The 24,272-nt window shown below is 40.0% G+C and overlaps 2 protein-coding genes across 2 annotated transcripts; one reads left to right on the top strand and one right to left on the bottom strand.

Moving 5' to 3' along the window:
* The first annotated feature begins 30 nt into the window (after positions 1-30).
* LOC6575071 lies at positions 31-1,600 on the top strand. Its single transcript, XM_044007981.1, has 2 exons — positions 31-81; positions 544-1,600. Exons 1-2 carry the CDS (start codon positions 31-33, stop codon positions 1,591-1,593), a joined length of 1,101 nt encoding a protein of 366 aa, XP_043863916.1. The 3' UTR covers positions 1,594-1,600.
* LOC6575070 (cyclin-dependent kinase 2) lies at positions 1,601-3,505 on the bottom strand. Its single transcript, XM_002001054.4, has 7 exons — positions 3,268-3,505; positions 2,693-2,888; positions 2,511-2,621; positions 2,298-2,459; positions 2,045-2,242; positions 1,784-1,984; positions 1,601-1,686 (listed from the first exon to the last, which is right to left on the bottom strand). The coding sequence occupies exons 1-6, from the start codon at positions 3,393-3,395 to the stop codon at positions 1,835-1,837; spliced, it is 945 nt and encodes a 314-aa protein (XP_002001090.1). The 5' UTR covers positions 3,396-3,505; the 3' UTR covers positions 1,601-1,686; positions 1,784-1,834.
* Positions 3,506-24,272: the final 20,767 nt, after the last annotated feature.

Genomic DNA, 24,272 nt, shown 5'->3' with positions numbered 1-24,272 from the left:
ACTGATCTTTACGTTAAACAAACGTTAAAGATGTATGACGATTACCATATGAATGTCTTCGTTGATTGGAAGCTATCAATTGTGAGCTGCGCCCATACCAAGACTTTCAACAGCTTGGATAATAACCCCATTCTTGGCTTAGATGACATTAATATTAATGACATTTTCTAGATATGGCTTTTGCCAAATTGATGCAAAAACTTTCGCTGACCCGTCAGTCAGCCAAGATCGTAGTGTTGTTAAAAAACCTAAATGGAAATTGTATTGACAACATAAGATCCATATGAATTCTGTTTTAGTTGCCTCTAAGCCAGCGAAGAAAACAGTTGCGAGTTTCAAATTTCAGGCCACAGAATGCAATTCCAGCTACGGGCAACATTTCTGCTGCTGGCGTGGATTGCTGCTGCAAGCCAGATTCAAGCAGCCAGGACAACTGACTTGCAGCTCCACTATTGGGAGCCGCAGATACAGATTCCAGAATACTCCGGGTTAGTCAAATTATATATAATAAAAATACGCTTTTTAAAATGCTCTTATCAGTAGAAATTACTGTTGCCATTATGGGATTTTGATTATATTATATTATTAAATGTATATTTTTGGGTTTTTATCAGCAGTCAGATTGCTTATCCCAAACGCGAATTTGTACAGAGCAGATTTCCCAGTGACGGACTGAAAAGGCACTACCGCTTATCGGACCAACCGAAGGAAGTCTCTACCAGCACAACACAGCGGCCTTTCTTTCGGGTCTGGAATAGCTTTTTACGAAGCGTTCAGCCAAATTTCGGTTTCCGCAATTTGACCAATCCTCTGGCCAACTTGTTTACGAATGGCGCAACCAACATAATTGAAACGGCACCCGTGCAAGCTGAGATGTACACTGATGACCAACAGGCAGATGAGGTGCAGCAATCGTCTACTGCTGCAGCGCAGAGTGCCAAAAAACGTAAGCGTAAGCGCCGTAAGCAGCAAAAGCGTCGACCGATGTATGACTCACAGGAGAAGGAGGAGCATCCGTATGACTACTACGGATCCACATTGCATCAGCCTATGTACTACTATGGCCCTAATGACTACTATGGCATGCGTCGCTTGCAAACGTTTTCGGACATTGCTGCTCAGCCTAATTACTATGATCAGTTCTACAAAGATAGTTCAGTGGAAGGTGATGTGCCGCAGTATACGACTGAGGAGAACGAGAGCTTTGGTAAACCTAGTACCAAACGCTTTGCTATAGTGCGACCTGTCACTTTGGCGATTCAGCTGCCAAATGGCGATTCTTCGGGTGCAAGCACACTGGATGTAATGCCTGACGACAGCGTAACCAATGAAAACGTCGATGAAAGTATTTCAAGCGTCGGCACTGATACCGAAGGCAACGTTGATTCCGAATCAAGTGCTGCATCGAATGACGATCAAATGCCGCTCTCTGAGAGCGTGCGCAATGCATTCGGCACGTATATGCGCGACGATCGTGAGAGTCGTAAACGTCAACGCCAATCCGAACAGAAAGATATGGGTGAGCCAGCTAAATGGAAACCACGCAAGCAGCTACGTTACGTATTAGCTGCACGCCTGGTAAAGAACCACTAATAAAATATGTGTTATGTAAATGATTAATATATTATTATGATGGTGTCTGTTAGTATGACTGTGGTGTATGTCGATATGAAATGGAGTTGCCATCTGCAAGTGGGTAAAAAAAGAAAATGGTTTTACATAGAGTAATATTTTCTATAATTGTACTAGATTTATCAGAATTGAGGTAGATGTGTGAACTTACTTTACAATCACAAAAAACGTGATAGCTTTTATGTTGACCGTAAATCATAAGTCAAATGAGCTTCGTAATCCGCGAAGGATTGCCAGCATTGGGGTCCACGGGCAACGCCACATTCTGAACATGCTGCACATTGTGAAAGTATGGATGTTGCAGGGCGTCCTTTGCAGATATCCGTTGATTCGGATCGTAGCATAGCATTGACTGTTAACAGACGTTTTCGTTAATGTCTGCAGTGTAAGGCTTAGATTTAATTTGTGTTACCATAATGAGATCATGTGCTTCGTGCTCACGTAACGCGGCCGGTATATTGGGTTCTTCCCATTTTGGAAACTTTGGCTTAAAGTCTGGCAGCTGTGTAACGCCTGGCCATTTACTTTCGTCCGGTGTGCTTAGTGTGCGAAAGATGCGATACAACTGATCGATTTCGCTGTCACCTGGAAACAGCGAATGTCGCATGATCTGTAAAGCCAATGCTCGTCAATAAACAACCAAGAAACGGATCAAGCTGACCTACCATCTCAGCAAATATGCAGCCAAGACTCCAAATGTCCACGCCCGTGGAATAGAACTTGGTACCCAACAGTATTTCAGGCGCCCTATACCAAAGTGTAACTACCTCATGTGTGTAAGCTCGCATGGGTACATTGAAAGCACGCGCCAAGCCGAAATCTGCCAGCTATAATCAGAAGATTAGTTGATACCTAGTGAGTAAATGAAGCTGGACTACCTTAATATTGCCTTCTGTATCAACGAGCAGATTTTGCGGCTTCAGGTCGCGGTGCAGTATGCGATTTGTATGACAAAAATCCAGCGCATCGAATATTTGATGCATGTAGCTCTGTAAAACGTATCACCATCGATATAATTATATAGTTTTGAATAATTTAATCTTGCCATTGGTCTACCCACTTTTATGAGCTGTGGTGTAAATACATCCTTCTTTTTATCCATAAGTTTTTTAAGATCCATGTTAAGGTACTCGAAAATCATGTAGAGATTATTGCCTGATATAACCACATCAAAAAGCTGTACAACATTTTTGTGTTTAAGGTTTTTTAATAAAGATATTTCCCGTATAGCAGTCGAGGGAACGCCTTCTGATTCTCTAAGAAAACATAAGTGAATACAACTAATAAATAAGGGATCATAATAATATAGAATTGGCACGTATTAATCTATAAAATTGATGCCTAATTTGTTGAATGAGCCTGTACTACCAAGCCGAATCATGTGGTGCTACGTACTCAAAACAGCGCGGCACACACAAAACCCGGGCTTCGTAGTTCAGCTACCAAGCCAGCCAAGCTGTTTGACATTCGTCAAGGACATCAAGGATAAGGCGCAGCTGCCAGTAGAAGCAATTCCTCAACTTGTTATTTGCCATGGAAGTATAGATGTGGGCATCTTGGCGCTGACACTACTTGGATGGACACATTCTAGAGTTGCAGCCACAACCAAACGTCCTTTTGCTGCTCATTACGTACCCTTCGAGACGGATTTTCTTAAGTGCGACGACTTGGCCGGTTTGATTGTTGCACGCCTTGTACACTATGCCGTATGTGCCTTCGCCGATTTTCTCGGCACGCGGAAAATTGATTAACTCCGTTTGCATCGCCAAGGATATATAGATAGATTTTAATTATATGTGTATAAATGAGTTAAATTTGGAGGGAAAATAACAATCTTGTTGTGTGCGAGTGGTGACACAAGCCACTTTTGTAATTTATCGTTTAAGACGATGTATCGTTTAAAAATAAATTAATATCGAAACTGTAAGACCGATGACTATCGAATACTTCTTTGACAATCATGCATACATACATACATATGCTAACATAGATGAGTAATCATAGATGAGTAACCAATAATAATAAAATAATATCGTTTGTGTTTCAAAGGATAAATTAAGGCGCAACTACACTTTTTGGTACCTAATTTAAACCAAAATCTTAAAAAAAATTTATGAATGAGTTAAATATACATATGTGTACAATAAAAATAAGAAATACAAGTTGCTAGTCTCACCTTTAAAATAATAAAATAATTTAAAAATAAAATATTGCAATGAGTTCTTATTGTTTAGTTATTTTGGCCTGAAATATTTGAATAGATTTAATAGATGTCTCAATTTTTTATGGAGCTGGCTGAAATAAGTTGTGAGCCACTTTACATTCTAAATGTTAAGTCAATCCTTAATAGCGGCAAAAGTTACAAAAGTTAAACATGCATATTTAATAATAATACGTAGGCTCATAATCTTCGTATTATAGCTTATGATCATGGCCTAATGTTCTTAACTCAATTGATTCATAATCAATGAATGTGTGTATTTGAAGATTTTAATTGCATGTAATTTGTACACCCTTTTGCATGCTATGAAATTCAATTCCCGCTGTCTATAAGCCAAGTTAGGTTCAGGCTTTCCATGATTATTCAGCCCTTGCCACTCAACTTCTTGGACTTGGCTGTGAGTTGCTCAATTTGTGTTTTACGTGTTTCAATAAAAATGCCATAAAATGTGTTTGTCTTAGGGCTGCTCCCTTTTGCTTATGTGACAGATGGGGTTATTGTGCAAGTATTTTGCGTGCCGTTTTGACAAACATTCGCGTGCAAATGTTCTGTTTTTGTAAGGAGCGCGTTGGCTGCCAACCTCCTCGGAATCACGTTTAACGGCGCATTAATCACGGCTGCCAGCAAGCAGTGGATGCATAATCAGCTCATAACTAATAGTCATTTGGTGACTAAATTAAACTCCCTCCGGACTCAACACCTAACACCTAGCAACCCAAGGACGCTGCGCGATATTCATACGACGTTGTTCATAGCGACAACAATTAACAAAAACTTAAAGAAGAAGAAGACACTACCAGGAGGTGGTGCGCAGGTGGAAGGACGTACAACTTGTAGTAAATAACTAGAGGGGACTGCTTGGCGCTCAGCAACTGGAACTGCATCTGTAACCGCTTAGTTCTTGAATCTGAATTTATGGTTGCTGCCGTTTTGTAATTTCCATACTCACAGCGTTTGGCTCTGGTTGATAAGGAGGTAGTGGCAGATGGGAGTTGGCACTTCTGTTTGCCATAGTTAAATATAAATTACGCTATGTTCATGTGTAGTGAAGGTACTGAAGGCGGTGCCAACCGAATGCGAAAAAGTGCAATTTAACATCGTCTGGAAATAGAAAAGGGGTGAGCAAACGGTTGGACACCTAATGACCAAAGTTGTTGGGTAACAATGAGCAGAAATTACATTTCCAGCACCGACGACAATGAGCCTCCCAACCCAAACGCAAAACCATTTTGTGCTGAAGCTTCCTTCGTGTGATTTATGCATTTGGGTTACGGCTTCAATGGGTTGCTTTGCGTAAATAACTTCAGGGCACAATTTATTAACGGTGCAATAGAAAATTTGGGTACAATAACAGCGGGATTACGAGTTTTGTAAAACTTTCCAATTTTTATATGTATGTAAGTACTTCGGTATTTTAGGCATTCCTTTATACTTTTCTTCGTTAATTGTATCACATTTTTTTAGGAAATTAATTTCAGCTCTCCACCGACTTATCTAGAACTTGTAGCTGCTCTAATTTGTGCGGAACAGTTTTCAGAGGCCAAACATCTGTTTGATTCCCAACTGAATTGAACACTTCTGAGGCTTACTCATTTATTTATGGGACTCAGCCAAGAGCTTATTGGATTTTATATTAAAAAAGTCCACGTGGTAGGCAGTATTGGGTAGGCATTAATATTAAAAATATTTTAATTAAATAGATTCGCTGGAAAATTCAATATGCGCATGATAAAAGGCTGCGCTGCACTTAACTGCATATTCATTATAAGTGCAACATTGCGATAGCTTCATTGACCGTTAATTGAATAAATTAATTTATAGCAGATCAATGAATATTTCATATTAATTTGGAAATGCGTGTCCACATTATGAATATCGGAGCAACGAAACAAATGCCAAAGGTCGAGGCAACGATAGCTCAAGGCAGCGCAGCAGTTGACGCTTTCGTCAGTAATTACCGCTATTCGTTAGCAACGTGTGTGGTCCGAACAACAATTCTTCAGGATATTGACACACAGCAAATCCAATAAAAACACTGTGTTACAACAATAACGGCAACAACAAGACGAGCAAATCGCATTGCAGTGAAAATCTGACCATTGTCATCAATGGGTGCAAAAATGCAGCTTGTAAACCCCGGACGAAATCAAAACAGTTGCAAAGTTCGCTAACACAGCTTTATCACATACATATATGTATGTAATATGATAGACACATACATCTATTTCTATACATATAAATGTGTATGTATGTATATACAGGCTAGCAGCAGGAAATTCAAGCACCCACACAGACACAGGGGATAGTGGTGTGAGCCGCTAAGCTCAAAATGGGGCCGACAATGGGCTCGCAACAACAACTGCAGTCAGCGCTGAAGGCAACTACTGCTCCTGCTTGGATTTAATTCCAATTGAATTGCGCTCAGCAACGGCTTTTATTCCATCATCCACATATATGAGTGCGCCTCTGTCTGTGAATCTGTATCTGTATGCGGGCAATCATGTGTAAAGCTGGACTGCAGTACAAGTGCCGCACAACCTTGGCTCTAACTTTAAAATAAATGAAAATGAATAATATAAAAAATAATATGCAGAGATAAGCGCACATGATTTGTGCTGGCAGTGACTGTTTCATAAACTTGAAAAGGTCAAAAGAACAAAAAGTACATAAATATGATAAAATGTGGGCGACTGATTACTGCCTAGCTGAATATTAAATTCTAAGTGAAAGTCTTTCATTCCACCCACCCAATTTAAAGCACTTTTATTTGATTAAAACGAAACATAACTAGAAAAATCGTCTTAAGTAAATTGACTTATGATAAATAAATATTTATACAATTATTTATTTTGTATAAACGTAAATAGAAATGTGAATTTAATCAAACTATTATTAATATTTACAAATTATTAATATTAATTTGCATTAATTATGTACTAGCTGCGTCTCGACTATGATAGTTTAGTTTAGTTTATATAAGAAATTGGAAATTTCGTAATCACTTAAGTAATACGTTAAATCCTTTTGCCTGAGCGGCCCTAAACTCTTTAGGAGCATCATGAAATCAAAATAAACGTTCACTTTATCTATATTCGTTTAAAAACTAAGGCAGAGGCTCTGTACGCTGTGCAAATATCAAGATGATTGCTTTTGATTTTGCTCATTCCCCATCCCAGATAGATGGAGCCCAGACTAGGCCGAAAAGACAATTTATTTCTCTCTGAATTTAACTTGCCACGCTTCGATGTTTATAATGCAAACCACACACGCATACACATAGTCACAAACCCACAGATACATCGGCGCTATTCAAACATATTATGTGCGTGTGTTTGGCAAAGTTTAAAAGTTGTTCATGCCTAGCATTTGGGATTTGTTGCAATATTGGCGAACGAGCGGTTCTGTTTCGTATGCGTCGCGTTGCGCATAAGCGCCGCCTCCCAGCCCCAATGCAGCCCAGCTGGCAAACAGCAGCAACAACTGCGGGACACACACGCACACACACGCATACACATACATATATATATTATATCTATTCGCATGTAGCATAATGTTTGCTGAACTGGGCCTGTGCAAATCCGGCAGCATCTTCCGCACATTCTCGTAAATAAGTTTGCAAAAGGGAAGCAAACCATAGAAAAGGACGAAATAGGCGACGCATCGCTGGCGTTGCTTACAAAAAGGATTGTTGTCGCTGCCGGGGATGCCACGATAAATGGCACAAGTTCACATTAAGTGTGAAAAATCTATAAAAAGTTATAAAAGTGTCATTAGCGCAACAATGGGAGACTGTCCGAAGGCAGACAGGCAGCTTCTGTGTACACACATATACCTATGTATTAGTTTGTGTGCATATATATATATATATATATATATATATATATATATATATATATATATATATATATATATATATATATATATATATATATATTATTATATACATACATATGTATTTATGTAAGTTTATGATTCTAGGCACATTCTCCTTTTGTCAATCCCTAGTCACTTGTACGGAACTTTAGCTTGTTGCAACATTTTATTATCATTGCCGCGACAGCCTCGCTTTAGCGAGTCTCGCAACTTGATTTGCCTCTACTTGACTAAAGTTTGCTAACAAAATTTCTATGCACTTACTCTCAAGTGAATAGGATTATCATATTTCACTGCGTTGGTTTTAGTCAAACATAAGACTTGGTTCAAGGCTTTGATGCTCGGATCAACATAATTATCCAAGGATTCCCCATAAAATCATTTTTCGATTATTTAAAGACCATTTTAAGTTCTTTTCAAATATTTACCACTCTCACAGCATATTTATTGGCAGTGCCTAAAGACAACCTGCGCCTCGACACCTTTAATTGACTTATTTCGCTATGCATCAAACATAATGTCGTATTGAATATAACGTCTTAGGATTTACTTTCCTTTGACTTTGGCTTTGACAAATGCCAGCGAAGTGGATTATGTAATTTATTTCATTCCACCTATAGCCCAACTGTCATTTGGAAACAAAATCAAAGTTTGTCCAAGCAGCTTAGACCGGCAGGCGACCAAACTTTTGCGAAAGTAACGCAAAAAGTTAGCTATGAACATGGCAGACTTTAATTAGAGCCTTGGGCAATGGACAACGAACGCAACAGGTGATTTGTTGCATGTTGGGGCCAGACAGGCCGACCAACTGTCAGGCGGGCAATGCTACGTGAGCTTTCATAACTCATACCTGTAAATATTTTCAAAGATATTTATTTCACTAACTATAAACCTACTGTAAAAGTGTGCTACCAATTTCAAAGAATGGAAGCAAGATTATGCTTGTATTATGCAATTGGGAGCATTTACTTTGTTATTTCTACTGTTGCTGTGTTCCATTTCGGTGTGCCGAATTCCAACATGTTCCTGGAAAGCGCTTGCTGTTAATCCCAAAGTCGCTGTTCTTTTCAGCCAGCTTTCAGTTGGCCAGTAGCTGCCAACGGATGAACAACTGAGGCTACATCGAATGAGCTCTTAGATCGTAAACAATATTTAGCGTCTTCAAGTAGACGAATAACTTAGCATAATATTTTGTGTTTTTAATCCATTTCAATTTTTGGTTGTCTAAATTAAACTTGTTTAAATAGACTTTCTTATTTGAACTCTTTGATATTATGAACTTTTTGTAAGTACAACGAATGTCAAATGTCATAGCAACTTATGAAGCTCAGCTGCTTACATGACGTACACCTAATCTACAATTGTCGCAAGTGCGTTGGTGGGCGTGTTGCTTTGTTGCTTGTACCAACCAGTAGCAGGCCATTGAGTGTGCCATAGGCAGGCACAGCAACAATAACAACCAAAAGAACAACAACAATGTGAGTGGGCAGCAATTGCCGCACTCCCACTTCTGCCGGGCCTAAGCATCATCTCGCATTTTATTCGATTTTAATTTATTGTTTTCTGCATTTTTTCGTTCATTTTTTTTATATAAATGGAGCACCATCTCACTGCCACGCTTCATGCTGACATTTCGCTGAATTCTTTATTTTTGTATTTTATGTGTTTAATGCTTGTTTTGTGTGTTTCCTGCTTTGACTTTTGGCTGTTCTTTGTATTAGAGCCCGGAGGTTTGTTTTTATCCATTTCGCTTCCTCATTTTTATGGTCCTAACACGACGATTGGCCCTGTGGATAAATGGAGAAAGCGCAAATTAAATGAAAAGATTTGGCTTTCAAAATCAACATGCAAATATTAATGCTTTGGTTTAATCAAAATGCCGAGGGTGTTTTCATTTTCTTGTCATTCTTGCTTTAAGTAAATCAAAATTCTTTTCCTAGAGCGATTTGCTATGTATTATATACAGTATTCATCTTATTAAATATATTGATTTATGTATGCTTTAATTAGATTTAATATTGCAAATAGATTAAATGAATAAGTTAATAAAAGTTATTGCAATTAACATGAATTTAAATATTGCAATATTTTCTTGCTTTAATATGAATGTGTATAAGCAAGTATTTACTTTAAGTGAATAAATAAAGTATTGCTGGCACATTCTCGGTTGATGTTGCTGACGTTCAGACTATCACCTTCACTTAAGTCTTAACGGTTGCCACATTAAGTGTCTAGTCGATGCTCGTATAAAAAGCGCCAATAATTTCTTAGTTAAGTGTCGTTAAATATTGACACAATGTGTGTAGAAAGGCACGGCAGCTGGGAATGGCGAATCGTCTGAGTTGTTTTTATCGATAATTAAATTTGAGCGTGGGTCAAAGCTTGGGGAAGGAAGCAAAGCAATTAAAGGATACGAGCGGAAGCAAGCAGCAGGTGTTGACTTTTGCAATCTCGCAGTAATTTCCTTTTTACACAGTTTGGAGCTTTAAATAAGTTAATCAACTACTTTGTGTTTGACTGGTTGCTTGTTAACTCGGCTTTTATCAGTTTCATATTTGTAATTGAGTTGCTGGGCTGCATTTGCCACTTGGCCTTGTTAGAGAGCAAGGGCCGAACTGCATCAAGTCAGATGCCATCTAATTTTCAGCATTCAGTCCAGCTCCGACTTGGGCCCTAAGGCGACTAAAATGTAAAAACTGTGACTTCTGTTTATATAGTAGTTGGATGTAATTGCATTTTGCAAGCAGTAATTTGATTCAGTTGGCTTGCCTTGTCCTTTGACTCTATTTCATTAGGGACATATTCAGCTAAATGCAGCAACAAATTGACAGAGAAGACGCCAAGTCACACTCAGCACTGAACAGCCATATTGCAATACGGTGTTTGCAATTTAAGAGCATTGGCGCCCAGCTCTTGCTTCTTGGTCAACCGCATGCAATTTGCAGGCAAAACTTAGTTTCAAGCTCCATTTAGTTTGTACAAACAGCATGCAGTGTGTGTGTGTGTGTGTGTGTGTGTGTGTGTCGTTGTGCCTGTGTGTCTGTGTGTGACATGCCAGTCAAACAGTGGTTAATGTCAAGTTTAGAAACCCCAGTCAAGACGCTTGTCCGCGTTGACGTCAGTGACGATTGATTTTTATTGCGCTCTGCCAAGTTCCCTTCGCCATGGGCCCTGGAATATGGCCAAACCAAGATTCAACTGCCATGAAAACTTTGACGCAAGTCTCGTTACATTGCGTGTGGCAATTTTTAATGGACGTATTTTTTTATGCTGCCTTCCCATCCGCAGCCACCCTCTAATTCGTCGGATTTGTAAAGCAATTTTGATTGTTTGTGTAGGCGCTCCTTGCCGTGGAATTTGTTTGCCCCCCAGCAGTGGGTCTGCGGAATATTAAATGCAGTCTGCCACTGCCACTGCCGTTGCCCCAGCCGCAGACGCTGCCGTCAAATATAAATGGCTGCTAAGCCAGACTGAAACAGAACTTAAAACTCATCAGCTGCTCAAGCTCATGAAATCACCAAAGGCAAGCAACTGATAAATGCCAAAAGTCGACGGGTAAGTGGCAAAGCTAAGAGCAAAATCTCTGAACTGGTCCCAAACTAATTTCTCAAAGGATTCGGGCAGCACGAGCTTGGGCGTTAACATGTTAGGAATTTGGGCTTCGATTATAGCTGCGCCAACTTTGGGTCACTGTATTCTGGGTCATTGAATGCTGCAGCGTATTAGCACAGATTTGTTGTTGTCACTTGGCTGGCCATTGGCCCATGTGATGCTATTACTGCAGGCTACACTTGTAAGCCCTCCACTGATTGGACGCGGCGTATGAGTGATGTGAGTGAATCACATTGAAATTTGCTGTGCGTCATGAAACAGCAGAAATCAGAGAATGTAAAAGCACAAAAATAATAAAAAGCAGATGAATAGAAATCTGATAAATAACGCAACGGTCATTTATAAACATTCGTAGCAGACTATTGTGGCAGACAGCAGCTGTCAAAATCAACTGGCCACTTGTACATGCAGCCAAATCCTTTAATAGTCTTCAATTTGCATCCTGTTTTGACTTTCTGTAGTCCGGCAATGAGCAGCTGCTGCTATTAAGTGCTTTTGGGTTTTTGGTTTTTGGTTTTTCGGCTTTTGGCTTTTGGGCATCAGAGACAAATAAATGGGTTTGTGGCCCAAATCAGATTTGTGCTCGCCGCAGCAACGGTTGTGGCATTGAATTCAAAAATTCACAGAATTGCAACTCAGCAGCTACTAAACTGGTTCAATTGTCTGAATTTCGAATATGATGATTATATTTCACTTAGAGCTACAGGAAAATGTAATTATTATTAGTGTCCGGGTCAACCTGTTGCTGACACCTCTGCGGGTTGCGTGAGGTGAACAAGAAATGATTTACGGCATCTGCTGCCAGGCAATGTATCTGCTATCCTCGGTTGCATTATGAATTCAGCTACCAAATATCGCATATAATTGAATCTTAAGTACTCCATTCGGAGCATAAACACGTTCGACTCGAATTCTGGGCTTTTTTTTTTTGTACAAATAAACGAGAAGAAAGTTATGTGAGTGGTGCGGCGCATGTAAACAGCAGCAACCACAAATACAATTCAATTTCATCTCAATACAAATACACACACACGCACATAAATAATGTATATTTGCTGCCTAGTTGCAGGTAAGAAATTATTGACACACGTCAGATGGCCTAACATAAAAAACTGAATGAGTGTGGCCAGTCGTGTGTGTGTGTATGTGTGTGAATGTGCGTGTTTGTGTGTGTGCATGAATGGCACAACAATCAAACAAAATGAAAAGGCATTTGACTTCTTGGCTAGGCTTATTTCGTTATATAGCATTCTTGGTTATCGAATTTGTGTGCGCACAAATATGCGATGTCCTTCAGTGAAAGACAGAGAGAGAGAGAGAGAGAGATAGAGAGAGAGAGAGAGAGAGAGGAAAAGGGAGAGCGAAAGGCAGTGGCTGTGTAACTGAGATTCTATATTCACCTAAGCTTTGCTATAAGACTTCCCACTTGTCTGTCACATATTCAATTTATTTAATAGATTTTCGTTATTTGTTACGTGTGGCAAATGTGAAATAAATTATTGGCCAGGCTGAATTTTCTTTTTTGTATGCGGGAGTTTACCTGAACAGCCTTTGTTATATTTTCAGTTAAGGACTAGCAAATTGATAGCAATATTACATAAAAATACCTTTATATTAATGTCACAAATGTTTTCCATAGGTGTCTGATCTGACATTTAGTGAATGTGCGGGCTCAAGACATTGATAATCAAAAAGAATTTATATATTTTGAGCTTAGCCTAAGAATGGCTAAGTGTTCATGCTCAGATGACAAGGGCGTCCGCCTCTTTAAATCCACAAAAAAATTGTCGTAGACAATGTGTGGCTTTGGGCGTTTCCATTAAAAGTTTTATGCAATTAGTAATTCAAAATAATGGCCAAGTCCTTAAAAGCCTGGGAGACACAGCAACAAGTTTACATATTATGCCTCTAAGCCAAAACTCGCGCTTACACACACGCACGCAGACAGCCCTCGCCTATCACCACAAATCCTGTCAACTAAATAATATGATTACTGTAATTATAAATGAGTTACAACACTTAATTGGAGCCAAACACGATATGACTATTAGCTCGACGCCCAGATAAAAGGCGGGACAAGTGCTTGAAAGTTTGTGATATTTAAAATAATTAGATTATTAGTTAATAGACCTTCGCTTTCGAGGGCCACACAACAGAGAAACTTGTCGGCTGCATATGTCGCTTTCACTTTGGCCACGAGCTGGATGACAGCTCGTCCTGTCAACGGCTGCACGATTCCAGCTGTGGGCTAGGGCAGCAAAATGGAAACGAAAGAGAAACTTAATTTTGGATGCTGGATATTTGCATATTTTATTAACCCAAGCAGCCGGCACACGCGGCCCTACAAACAGCATAACCCAATCATAAAAGTTGCCCTCGCCGAGACTCCTCTAATTTAATGCATAAACACAAATTCTCAACTCCAGACAAAGTTATTCCGGAGTCCGGAGTCCGGACTGAGGAAGGGCCCAGGCAAGGGTGAATGTCGACTGTGCGTTGAAATATTCGCTGAATTTGGATGGCTGGATGCTTGTACATTTACTTAAATTAAATCTTAAATGTTTTGCGCCTGATTTTTAATCTCTGAGCCTCGCGTTACGAATTCATTGAATTCGAAATCTGAATGTATTTAAAGGCGTATTTATCTGATATTCGGTCGACTCACTCTCTGAATGCCTATGCAGATTTATTTAATCCTGTATTGTGCCACACTTGCCAAATTGCGCATACGCCCTGTGCGCCAACTAGAAGTAAAATATGCACTCCCACACCATAAGTGATAAGTTCCACATTTTTCCTGCTGTGAATTATTTGTGGCAGTGCCAAAAGTAATCGGGAGCTGTATGAGGCGTTTATGGAGCTGCGCAGCCAAGGAAACGCTTTTCCTATCTTAACACTTGAATGAACCAAGAGCTAAGAACAGTTAATTTGCCACCCCATCATACGATTTAAGGTGATTCTCTTTAAATTATTAAATCGCTTTCGTTTTGTGAACGGTGCGCACATAAATCCAATCAGCATAGCTGTTCCTGTTGCGCCGTTGACCTTTGAGATTGATAATCGTCAGCCAAATGAGACTAATTGAGACCTCAGTGGACTTCTGAGGAAGTAGAGTCCATGACATTGGCATTCCGTATTCCGCATTTGGTATTCCCTTTACTCCCTGCTGTTATTTTGGTATTCTGCTTAGGTTTTCCCTTTCCAGTTCCCGGTCCCGTTCCTCTTCACGTTCACGTTCACGTTCAATGACAGCACAAAATGGACACGCGCCATCAAGGACAGGCATTGGTTACCCTTTTATGGATTTCACACGTTCATCGGTTGTCACTTGCCACTTGCCACTCGGCATTCGTCGGGATGGATCCACAGCCTTTGCCTTTGCCATTTTGCACTCGATGAGATTTTTTTTTCAATTTGCGCGTTCAGTGAAAAACGTTTGCCACAATGGGTTATCAAATAACAACGTGCCGCGATGCTGAAGCTGTAGGATGAGCAGTGGCTACAATACCACATAATGCCGTCGGGTTGGCCTGGCCAAAAGGATGGCACACAGGCTCTATTTCAATTTCAATTGTAGCCCTGTTTTAAATCGATTTTTATTATTCTCTTTGCATTTACGAGCACTGTTGTTGGCTTTTCCTATTATTTTTTTCATTTCTACGTTTTCTTCTTTACATTTTTAAGCACTATCGTTTCTCGTATTGGTTTGTATGCGGGCAGTTTGTCGGTTGGTTTTGTGGCTTTATGTAGGTGACGGACTGAGAGCCCTTGAGGCCACAAACAAAACCTATGCTATTCCAGTCTGGTGCGATGCCACATGCGCACGTTACAGCAGCCAGATAAATTATAACATGAATGTCAGAGCTGAAGAATTTCAACTTTAAGATATGCTGTCGTTCAAGCTAAGTAGCTCATGCAGAGCGTAGCAGATATTCATAACAATGCATAATTGATTGTAAGAGCATTTCTTATCGATTGATGATTCAGTTCAGATCCGCTGTTAACATAGCTTTTTAAATATACAATAAAGATCTTTGTACATCATAAATATTTAGTATATAATGCTTGTACCACACTTGTTCGTGTCTTTTATAGGGTAGTAGCAGTAGCTTGCTTGCTGATAAATCTGAAAATTTTAGCTGTGATTTCGAGCTGGCAATGGCAATTGTTCTATAAATGACCGAAATTTATTATTGGGGAGTTGCCTACAGAGACCATTTATTTGAGTGAGCACTCATTGGGGCAATTGGCCTGCCCCCTGCAGTTTGCAGTGAAAATTCAGTTAATGACCTGTCTGAGACTCGGTTTTTAAAGCTGTGACAAAGGCCACTGAAACTGTGGCCATTGAAGTTTGTGTGGCTTTCCATGTTTTTTCTTGGTGAACTTTTGGAGCTGCTTTAAGGGAGGTAGGCTCGGGGAATGGGCCTTTTTAGTGAGCTGTCTACCCTCATTTGCCTAACTGACATGTCAACACGTATCTGCGGCGCAGACGGCAGCGCATTTGCCATCCGTCTTCCGCCCCGCTAGGGCTAATGTGACACAGACCATTTGCGCCGCAGGATCTGTTGGCATCTCTATTCCTTTATGGCTTTTGGCTGATCCGTCAGCAAACCTAGCGTGGGTTGACGTACTTTTTGTTTGGGTTTATTAATGGCGTGTTATAACACAGCACAGTGCCCATTGTAAGTCGACGCACGCGGTGCAGATTTGGCGCTGCTTGCATTTGATGCCACCCGTTAAAGAGTTGGGCGTAATCTATGCGACAGGGGCGTGTTCAATTTAGTTGATGGATGTGCTCCATTCCACTGGGTTGTTGTTTCTTTCTTACGTGAGCTGCGTCGTTAGTTGTGCTCAGTTCTGTAAATTGATGCCTCTCACTAAATTGAGCATGCATTGTTTATATTTATAAATGTTTAAGAATTAATATGTATTATTTTTTGCTATTCTTTGTAAGGAATGAATTGATTACTTACCAAATGTACCAGCACTGCTATTACATTTTTAAGAAAATATCCTTGAAGTTTACTTTGGAAAAAATGTTTTTGTATATATATATATATGTGTGTGTGTGTGTGTGGCGTCCATGCCAGCACAGGACACTCAAGCGCACTCTGCCCAGGCGTTAATGAAATTATGATTGATTTTTGGTTCTGAATTGAAAATGTGGCTCGGCGACAGACGTTGCACGTCGGGCGAGACGGCGGCAAGAGAAATTGATGGCAATTGCATTAAGTTATTAACATTGTAATTACACAAAAAATTTTAATGGACATTTTCTTCTTTTTTGCTGCTTGAATTTTCGTTTTCCATGCAGCACTTGAGTTTACAGCGAAAGACTTTCATGACTTATTGTAAAAGTGCAGCACTGATGGATAACTAAATATGCATTTGCTGACAGAATAGTTTAATTGCTTGCAAACAAAGGCAAGAGCTAAGGCAAATTGCTGATCAGCAATGTAAATAGATTAAGTAAATATGCCAAATACCTTGCAAGATGCTGCCAGTCCAGCTGGCAGACTCTTACCCAACTATACGGAGTGCAAGAAAATTTCATGGCAAAGAACATTTTTATTAGTCGTTTATTTGTTTAGCCTGTCTGACACGTCAGTAAGACAGACTGTCTGCTGAATACGTAATTTGATGAGCACACGATACGCATAGCGTCGCCAACTTGACACACAATGGGACAACAAGAGCAGCAGCATCGCCAGTACCAACACCAACACCAGCACCAACACCAGCAGAAACAGAACCAGAACCAGAACCAGCTCTACCAACAGCGAGGCGTGCAAATATGTATGAATGCTTTCACAGCTTCCGGCATTGGCCCGTTGATAAGCCAAAGAATTTCAGATGCCTTCAGTTGTCATTGTTGTTGTTGACATTGTTGTTGTTGTTGTTGTTCTTGTTGGCGTTATTGTTCTTGTTAGTTAGACTCAGCCCTGGATTGGCGCATTGCTTCTGGTTACTTGTTAGTTTGCATTCGGCTTCCATGGCTTGCCTTAAGGCACGACTCACACCACAATCTATTTGCTGTCATGGGGTTTTGTTGAAACACTCACTTACACGAATACCAGCGCATGTAAATGTCAGCAGTACGGCTTATTCCCAACACTAATGCCAAGACATCTTTTGACATTTGCACTGGCTCAATTTTAAATATCATTGTATATTGTGCATTCTGTAGAAAGTCAAAATAAATAAACGAAATAGTACTTGAGAATATATTAATTTTATTTGAGCCTATGAGTGCATTACAACTTAGCCTCTCAAAGCGAACTTTTTCTACTAGTTCAACTCATTATGCAGGCTGTAGATAGCTGCTGCTTAATCTCAGCCAGCAGCCAAGTGCTGGCAACTAAAGTTTGTTGCTGTATTTACAAAATCAATGAGATCACGTACCGACTTATGTCGCAGGCAGCCGAGCATCGTTAACTGGATAAAACTAATCCTATTGCATTTGCTAGAATGAATATTTGGCCTTGTTGCTGTCTGTTTGCTCAGTCCTTTGGGCGTTTTTATAAATTACATTTTTGTGTTTGATTAAGGAAAAAGCTCTGACAGCGCACAGCATCAAACGAAAGCGGCAACAGGTGGTTATGTCCCCTGTAAAAATGAAACGTTTATTCAGCTTAAATGAAAGGCAGACCAAGTGAACTAAAGAGCGCATTAAAGCTCAACGAATTAAATGTTAAAGTCTTTTCAGTTCATCTGCAGCCATCAGCTGCAGAAACCGATTTAAAACCTGTGCCCGTTCCACAGGTAAAGAACCCAACAGATGAGCCCACGGCGGTCGCTGCTGGCGTTGACAGGCGAACGGATTGTCGAGCGGTTTGTTAAGCAGGTGGTCGAACGGGTGGTCGGCCGGTCGGCTGGCCTGTGGCTGCCATTGCCTGGCAGCTGGCAGCTGGCAGTGACACTGACAATGGCAATGACAATGCCACTCAACGTCGCCTGCGCTGCGAATTATGGACCGCACGTGGTTGCTGTGCAAAAATCTGTTAGTAAAATTACGCCGGGCAATTGTTAAAATCAGTGTTTGTGCTGGACTTAAAAGAGCGTTATTTGGACAACGAGCTACATTGTATTCAATTTATGCGCTGTCAGCGCAGAATCCTTTGATTTCAGCTGCTGTGATGATATGCAATTACGTGAAAATTCAAATTATTATGCAAGCAAAATAAGCCACGGGCTCAACGGTTTGATGTAAGCAAACGTAACGATTCAAACTTTGGTTGAGCCACGCATTGTGCAACACAAAGCTGACGGCTGCAGCTGTTGGACAAGCAGCCTTCTCAGCAGGAGTATCAACAGCAGCAGGAGCAGCAGCAGCAGCTACAACAACAATAGGCTAACTGACTGGCAAACTAACTGACTGCCTGCCAGACTTCATCTTGACCTATCGGTGAGCTTTGAGTGCTGTTGGCAAAGTGCTTTTAATATTCATCTAATGCACTCGACACCCTGGGTGCTGTTTTTGTATTGGCTTCATTTTTCTTGGCTGTTCACTGAGCTTGTTGCAGCTGCTGAGCGGGCAACTGCTACTAGCAGATTGCTGCAATTGAAAACTCAACAAAATATATGTATGTATGTGTGTGTGTGTTGTTACCTGTATGTGTTTTGTGCTGTAATCATTGCGTTGCAAATGGCTGGCTCCCCACAATTTGCTTGGGCACTGCCATGATGGGGCTATTCAAATGCGAACGTGACGTATGCGCAATATAGGTGCCTGGTCAAACTGGGAAAAGTTATTGCTGCCCGACGAGAGCTTTGATTAATCAGTGTGGGGTATGCAAGAGCTTTCAACATATGCCATGAACAGCCTTATGTGATAACCATAAATATGGCACGTTTCTCTCGACATAAACATAACATCGATGACTTGCATATTCCTTGCTCATCCAAGCATTGCATTTCGCATATTTTGCCAGCAACAGTAAATACCTACATCCATGTGTGTGTATGTGTGTAGCATGTATGATATATGCTCTTATTTTATATTGTTTATTGATTTGAGTTCTATTCTATTATAGCCGTTGAAGGCTTGACGGCGGAAATTTGCATGCAATTTCCTAAGTGTCATTTTCAACAGCTACTTAAGTGGATTTTGCGGTTAGTGTAGCAAATGATTGTAGTACCTCGTAAATATTCATTTTAGAGCTTATATATATTTTCCACTTAAATTTTTTTTTTCATTAATTTACTTACTATTTATAGTTTAAAAAAAAAATAACTTCATTGAGTCAATTTGCGTTTGAAGATTTTGAGTTAAATTGCACAAGGATATTTTTCTTCATTTCCCATCAATTTATTTGACTTTTTAACTCCGATTTAACTTTAGCTTTAGCTAAAAATAAATAGTACTTATTTAAAAAAAATATTTTTAGATATATACACTTGTTTATTTATAAAACATGAGCACATAAATAACACAATACCAGAATTGCCAGCTGTTTCATCGGAAAATCCTACTGCTGTTGCTAAGCTTGTTGGCCACTTAACTCCATCATTTGTGGGTTTCTAGAGAAAATATTATTAAATGCAATATGACAAAGTGCGGGAGACTTGGGCTCAAAGCAGAAGGACAGATGTTGATGTGCGGACACGTGCCCTTGCTTGGTTGAGGCTGTGGTGGTGTCTGTAATTGGGCTAATAAGACGCTGGTAATTATAATTTAATTAAAGCGTTACCAGCTCCACACATGGTCTCCACGAGGAGCCTGGCGCTCGTGTTTGCCATTAGAATTTTCCATGTGCAGACAATTAAAGAGGCGGCAGCTAGAAGCAGCTGAAGGGGCTGCTGAGGTAGGAGCATATAAAAATTGATTTATGCCACACAAGTCAGCTCCCCTGAGCATATGAAGTGCGTCTGAGTGTGCGTGAGTGTGTGCGAATGTGTGAGCTTGTGTGTGAGTTTGTTGGAAAAATGCTGAAGCAAAATATTTCAATTGCAAGTCAAACACTTGGCGGAAAAGTTTGTGCGCAACTTTCAGTTGAAACGAGATTAAAATTTTTGTAGAGAGTATGCCGTGGCAGGTAAGTTCTTTAATTGTGTGTAGAGTGAGTGACAACAAAGGCTTTAAGTAAGGCTTAAAGTATTCCCAAATGTACAATGCGGCAGCAGATACATAACTTCCTTTGTTCAGGCCACGGTGTGCCTACAATAGGTAACAGTTTACGGCTTTTAGGTGCACATAATGTAATTGGGTTGCATAGGCAACGGCTCTGGGTGCAGGTGTGTGCTCATTTGTGTATTAATAAGCAAATTACGCAATTAATAACACACAGTGAGTGCTCAGATGTGCGCAAATGGTGCCACCCTGCAGCCAGATGAAAAGTGCGACTCATGTTGAGCAGCATCCTGCTGCAATATCTAGTAGGAAGGAAGCTGCAACAGCAGTAGCAGCAACAGCACCAGCATCAGCAGCAGCAACAGCAGCAGCAACAGCAGGAGCTATATGAAATACCACTAAGCTAAATTAAGAAACAAGTGTGCTCTATACGCTTAATTATACATATATGCAACCAAATGTGGCCATCGTCTGTAAATGGCCTTAAAGCGTGGCCACTGAACTCGCCCGAGTTCAGCTCGAGTGCCTGTGACATCTAGTGCGTGGCTGCACTTCTTTCGCGCTGTTGGTCGAATGATGGCCCTGCCTTGCTGCCATTTTATGCACACTGCCATTGCTTGAATGGGAATTGAGTTAAGTTCTCAGGCGATGCCATATGAAAATGTGCCAGCCAGGCAGTTTTTCATCTCTGGCTTTTCTTGTTGCTCCTGCTGCTGCTGCTGCTGCTGTTGCTGCTGTTGATGTGCACTCACATGGAAAATCAAGCGAAATGTATCTGGCAAACAGCCAGCAAACCAGGATAACCGACCGAAGCGAAAGCGTAAACCAGAAACGGCAAACGAATATTTATTACAGGTGTTTGCCTTTGAGTGACAGAAGCTCCAGCACAACAGCCGCATTAGGGGCGACTTTCGTGAGATTCTGAGCAGCAGTAAAGAGTCTCTCAAGCAACTTTACAAATCCAAGCTTTGGGATATGCAATCAAAGGCGTAATAATAGCAGTCAAAAAAACAAGTAAGAAAGCTATAGACGAGACTGCCCGACTACGAAATCCCCTGAAACCTTCGAGCAACTGATATTTCAATATTTATTCACACATGCACACACACACGCACACACTCAATCATACGCACGCACGCATAAACAGGCATTGGCTGCAGTGGTGGATTACTAGATGAACTTAATTGCTTAATAACGTTCCTTTTGAATGGAATATCTTCATGAAATTTTAAGATTATGAATATTACATAGATATGCATGGATTTGCCAAAGCACAAGTCTCTAGTATTTGAAATACGGCTTTTAAAAATACGTGGGTAAGGGTGTGAATATAAAGGTGGGGGATACATTTTGACAAAAATCGAAATTCTATAAAGTACACATGAATCTATAGTTAAAATCTGGCGACTCTACCTCTAAAGATGCAGCAGATATAAATTTATTACTGGTTTTCGATAATGTTTTTAATCGATAACAAAGTAACGGGGTAAGTTATCTATTTTTAAAGCAAAACCCGATATGCGCGTGGTATACACGGTCTTAGGAAAAAGTCAATTCAAGTCTCTAGCTCTAATATCTTCTGAGATTCTGACGGACAGACGGACGGACGGACAGACGGACAGAGCTATATCGCCTCAGCTCGTCGCCCTAATCCAGAATATATATACTTTATGGGGTCTGCCACGGCTCCTTCAGCCTGTTACATTAGTTTAGTAGTTAGTTAGTTTTAACAAAACCTTTATACCCAGATTTTCCATTTTCAATGGGCTTAGGGTATAGTAAACAAATAAATCTGAAATTCAACTTAAAGTCGCATTATTCTAGTAAAATATCGCCAGAAGACTTTCACAGAATACTTAAGCAAACGATATTAAGTAAAATCTTGAAAAACGAGCCAGAAGCTGATTTTAACTATTAAGTAACTAAGCATAAGAGAAGAATGAGCAATAATTGCAAATAACTTGGATTTTTTTTTTTGGTTCCATTATTCTCTTAAATCTTTAAGATTTCTCAAGAAAAGAAAGAGGCTTATCGTGGCTACCAGACAGACAGATAGATAAATTTAATGCACCTTCGGGAGTTTGATAAATCGTAATGCCAATTATATTTGGCCAATATTAACCTACACTGAGCCTTAATTGTTGAGTAGCAAATCGATAAAAAGGAAAAGAGAAATTCAGAAAAACCAAATATCTGTTGTGCGTGGGTGTGTGGGAATATGTGATTTTTGGGATTTTCTGTTGAAAAGTATGAAAATTGTGTAATCAGCTTTGTACAAATTGAACACCCAAAATCATGAGATAAGTTGATTATCAGAATTTGCCTGAGTTCCCAGAATGGGGACAACAATAATGAAATGATGAAAATGATAAAGTTAAAGGCATACGCCAATACGTTACGAAGCTCCTGCCAAAATCGTGACGTGCAGAAAAGTAGTATGTAATGGTGTTTTCAGTACTTTAAGCTCCTTCGTTTGTCGGAAAGGAGAGCTAAAGGGCTTCTTAACAATATGCACATAGATCAAGGTGTTGACTTCTTAAATACGTCAACCCACCGTACGTTTAAAGAGCATAAAATATTCCAGATTGCATGCTGCACACCTTCGCCTGTCACTGCTTCGCCATTCACCGTTGTGTCCTAAGCCAGAGAGACAGTCAGCACTTTTCGTTGGTGACTTACCGACTGTCAGGTGCAACGTCCAAGTGGATTTTCTGGCTGCTTATGCAAATTTCGAGGGAGAGCTGCTGCCTGCAGCGTTTCCTCTTTGGCCATCCAAAAAAAGTTTTTCTTTCTGCTTGGCAGCTGATTGTTAGATTTATTGTTGGCACAAGGATACAATGTAAACGGGCCAAAATAAATGCGGTACGGTAGCATTGTTAGTTTGCTGCGAAGGCGTATAATAGATAACCTAAATACAGTTTGTATTTGTTGTTAAGCGATGGAGGACTTATGCTCATATTCATGTGCCCATCATATGTAATTAATTTGGCAACAGCTGTTTATCCTAATTAGCAATGAATCCTTGTTGTTTCCACTTATGTGGGTGACTGTGCCTGCGCCTGTTTCTGTGTCTGTGCGTTTGCGTCTGTGTGCGTGTGTATATTGTATCTAGTCGGGAGGGGTACTGCGTATTTATCATAGCACCACTGGCTAAACAAAAGTCAACAAATGGTGGAACGCTTAAGATGTAGTATAGAAAGCATATAGAAAGCTATGAGTACGTAAAATATATAGAGATATTTTAAACATTATGTGTCACGAAACTTGTTCAAGGAAGCACCAAACTGTTTTTAGCAGCTTAAAGTCTGTAACTTTATTTTGTGTAGGCCACAAACATTAAAGGTTAGCTCAACAATCAGACGAACCTTAAAATGGTTTAGGTAGCCCATTATCCATATTGACCAAGTGGTTTAAATCTCCTGTTGCAGGCTCAAATCAGCTGCCTAACTCCAAAGGATAACCAAAGTAATCAAAGCATAAATAAGTTTTCATTTTTTTTTTCTCTCTCTCATAAAAATCAAAGCAGAAATTTGCTAAATTGACAATGTCAACTTGATCATCAAGCAAAATGGCAAATGAAGCAAAAAGGGAGTGTCAAAACGGAAAACCCAACACAATTTTCTGTACAATTCACAGTTTTATACGCTGTGTAGCAGCGAGTGCCCCTTTATTCCCTTATTGCCCCATTTTGCTGGTCATCAGCAAATTTCTTGATGCTCTTCAATTTATTATGCGTCCCTTCACGCTGTCCTTCTGCTGCTACGAAGCGGCGTCAAATGGCTAACAAGTAGCCGCGTATCAAAAAGAATTTCTGATACAAAATTCCGCCAGCAAATCCGATAAAATACAATAAAAAATATATAT

Source organism: Drosophila mojavensis, unplaced genomic scaffold (assembly GCF_018153725.1).
Source record: "Drosophila mojavensis isolate 15081-1352.22 unplaced genomic scaffold, ASM1815372v1 contig_231, whole genome shotgun sequence".
NCBI classification, from domain to species: domain Eukaryota; kingdom Metazoa; phylum Arthropoda; class Insecta; order Diptera; family Drosophilidae; genus Drosophila; species Drosophila mojavensis.
This window is presented reverse-complemented; position numbering and strand designations above follow the sequence as displayed.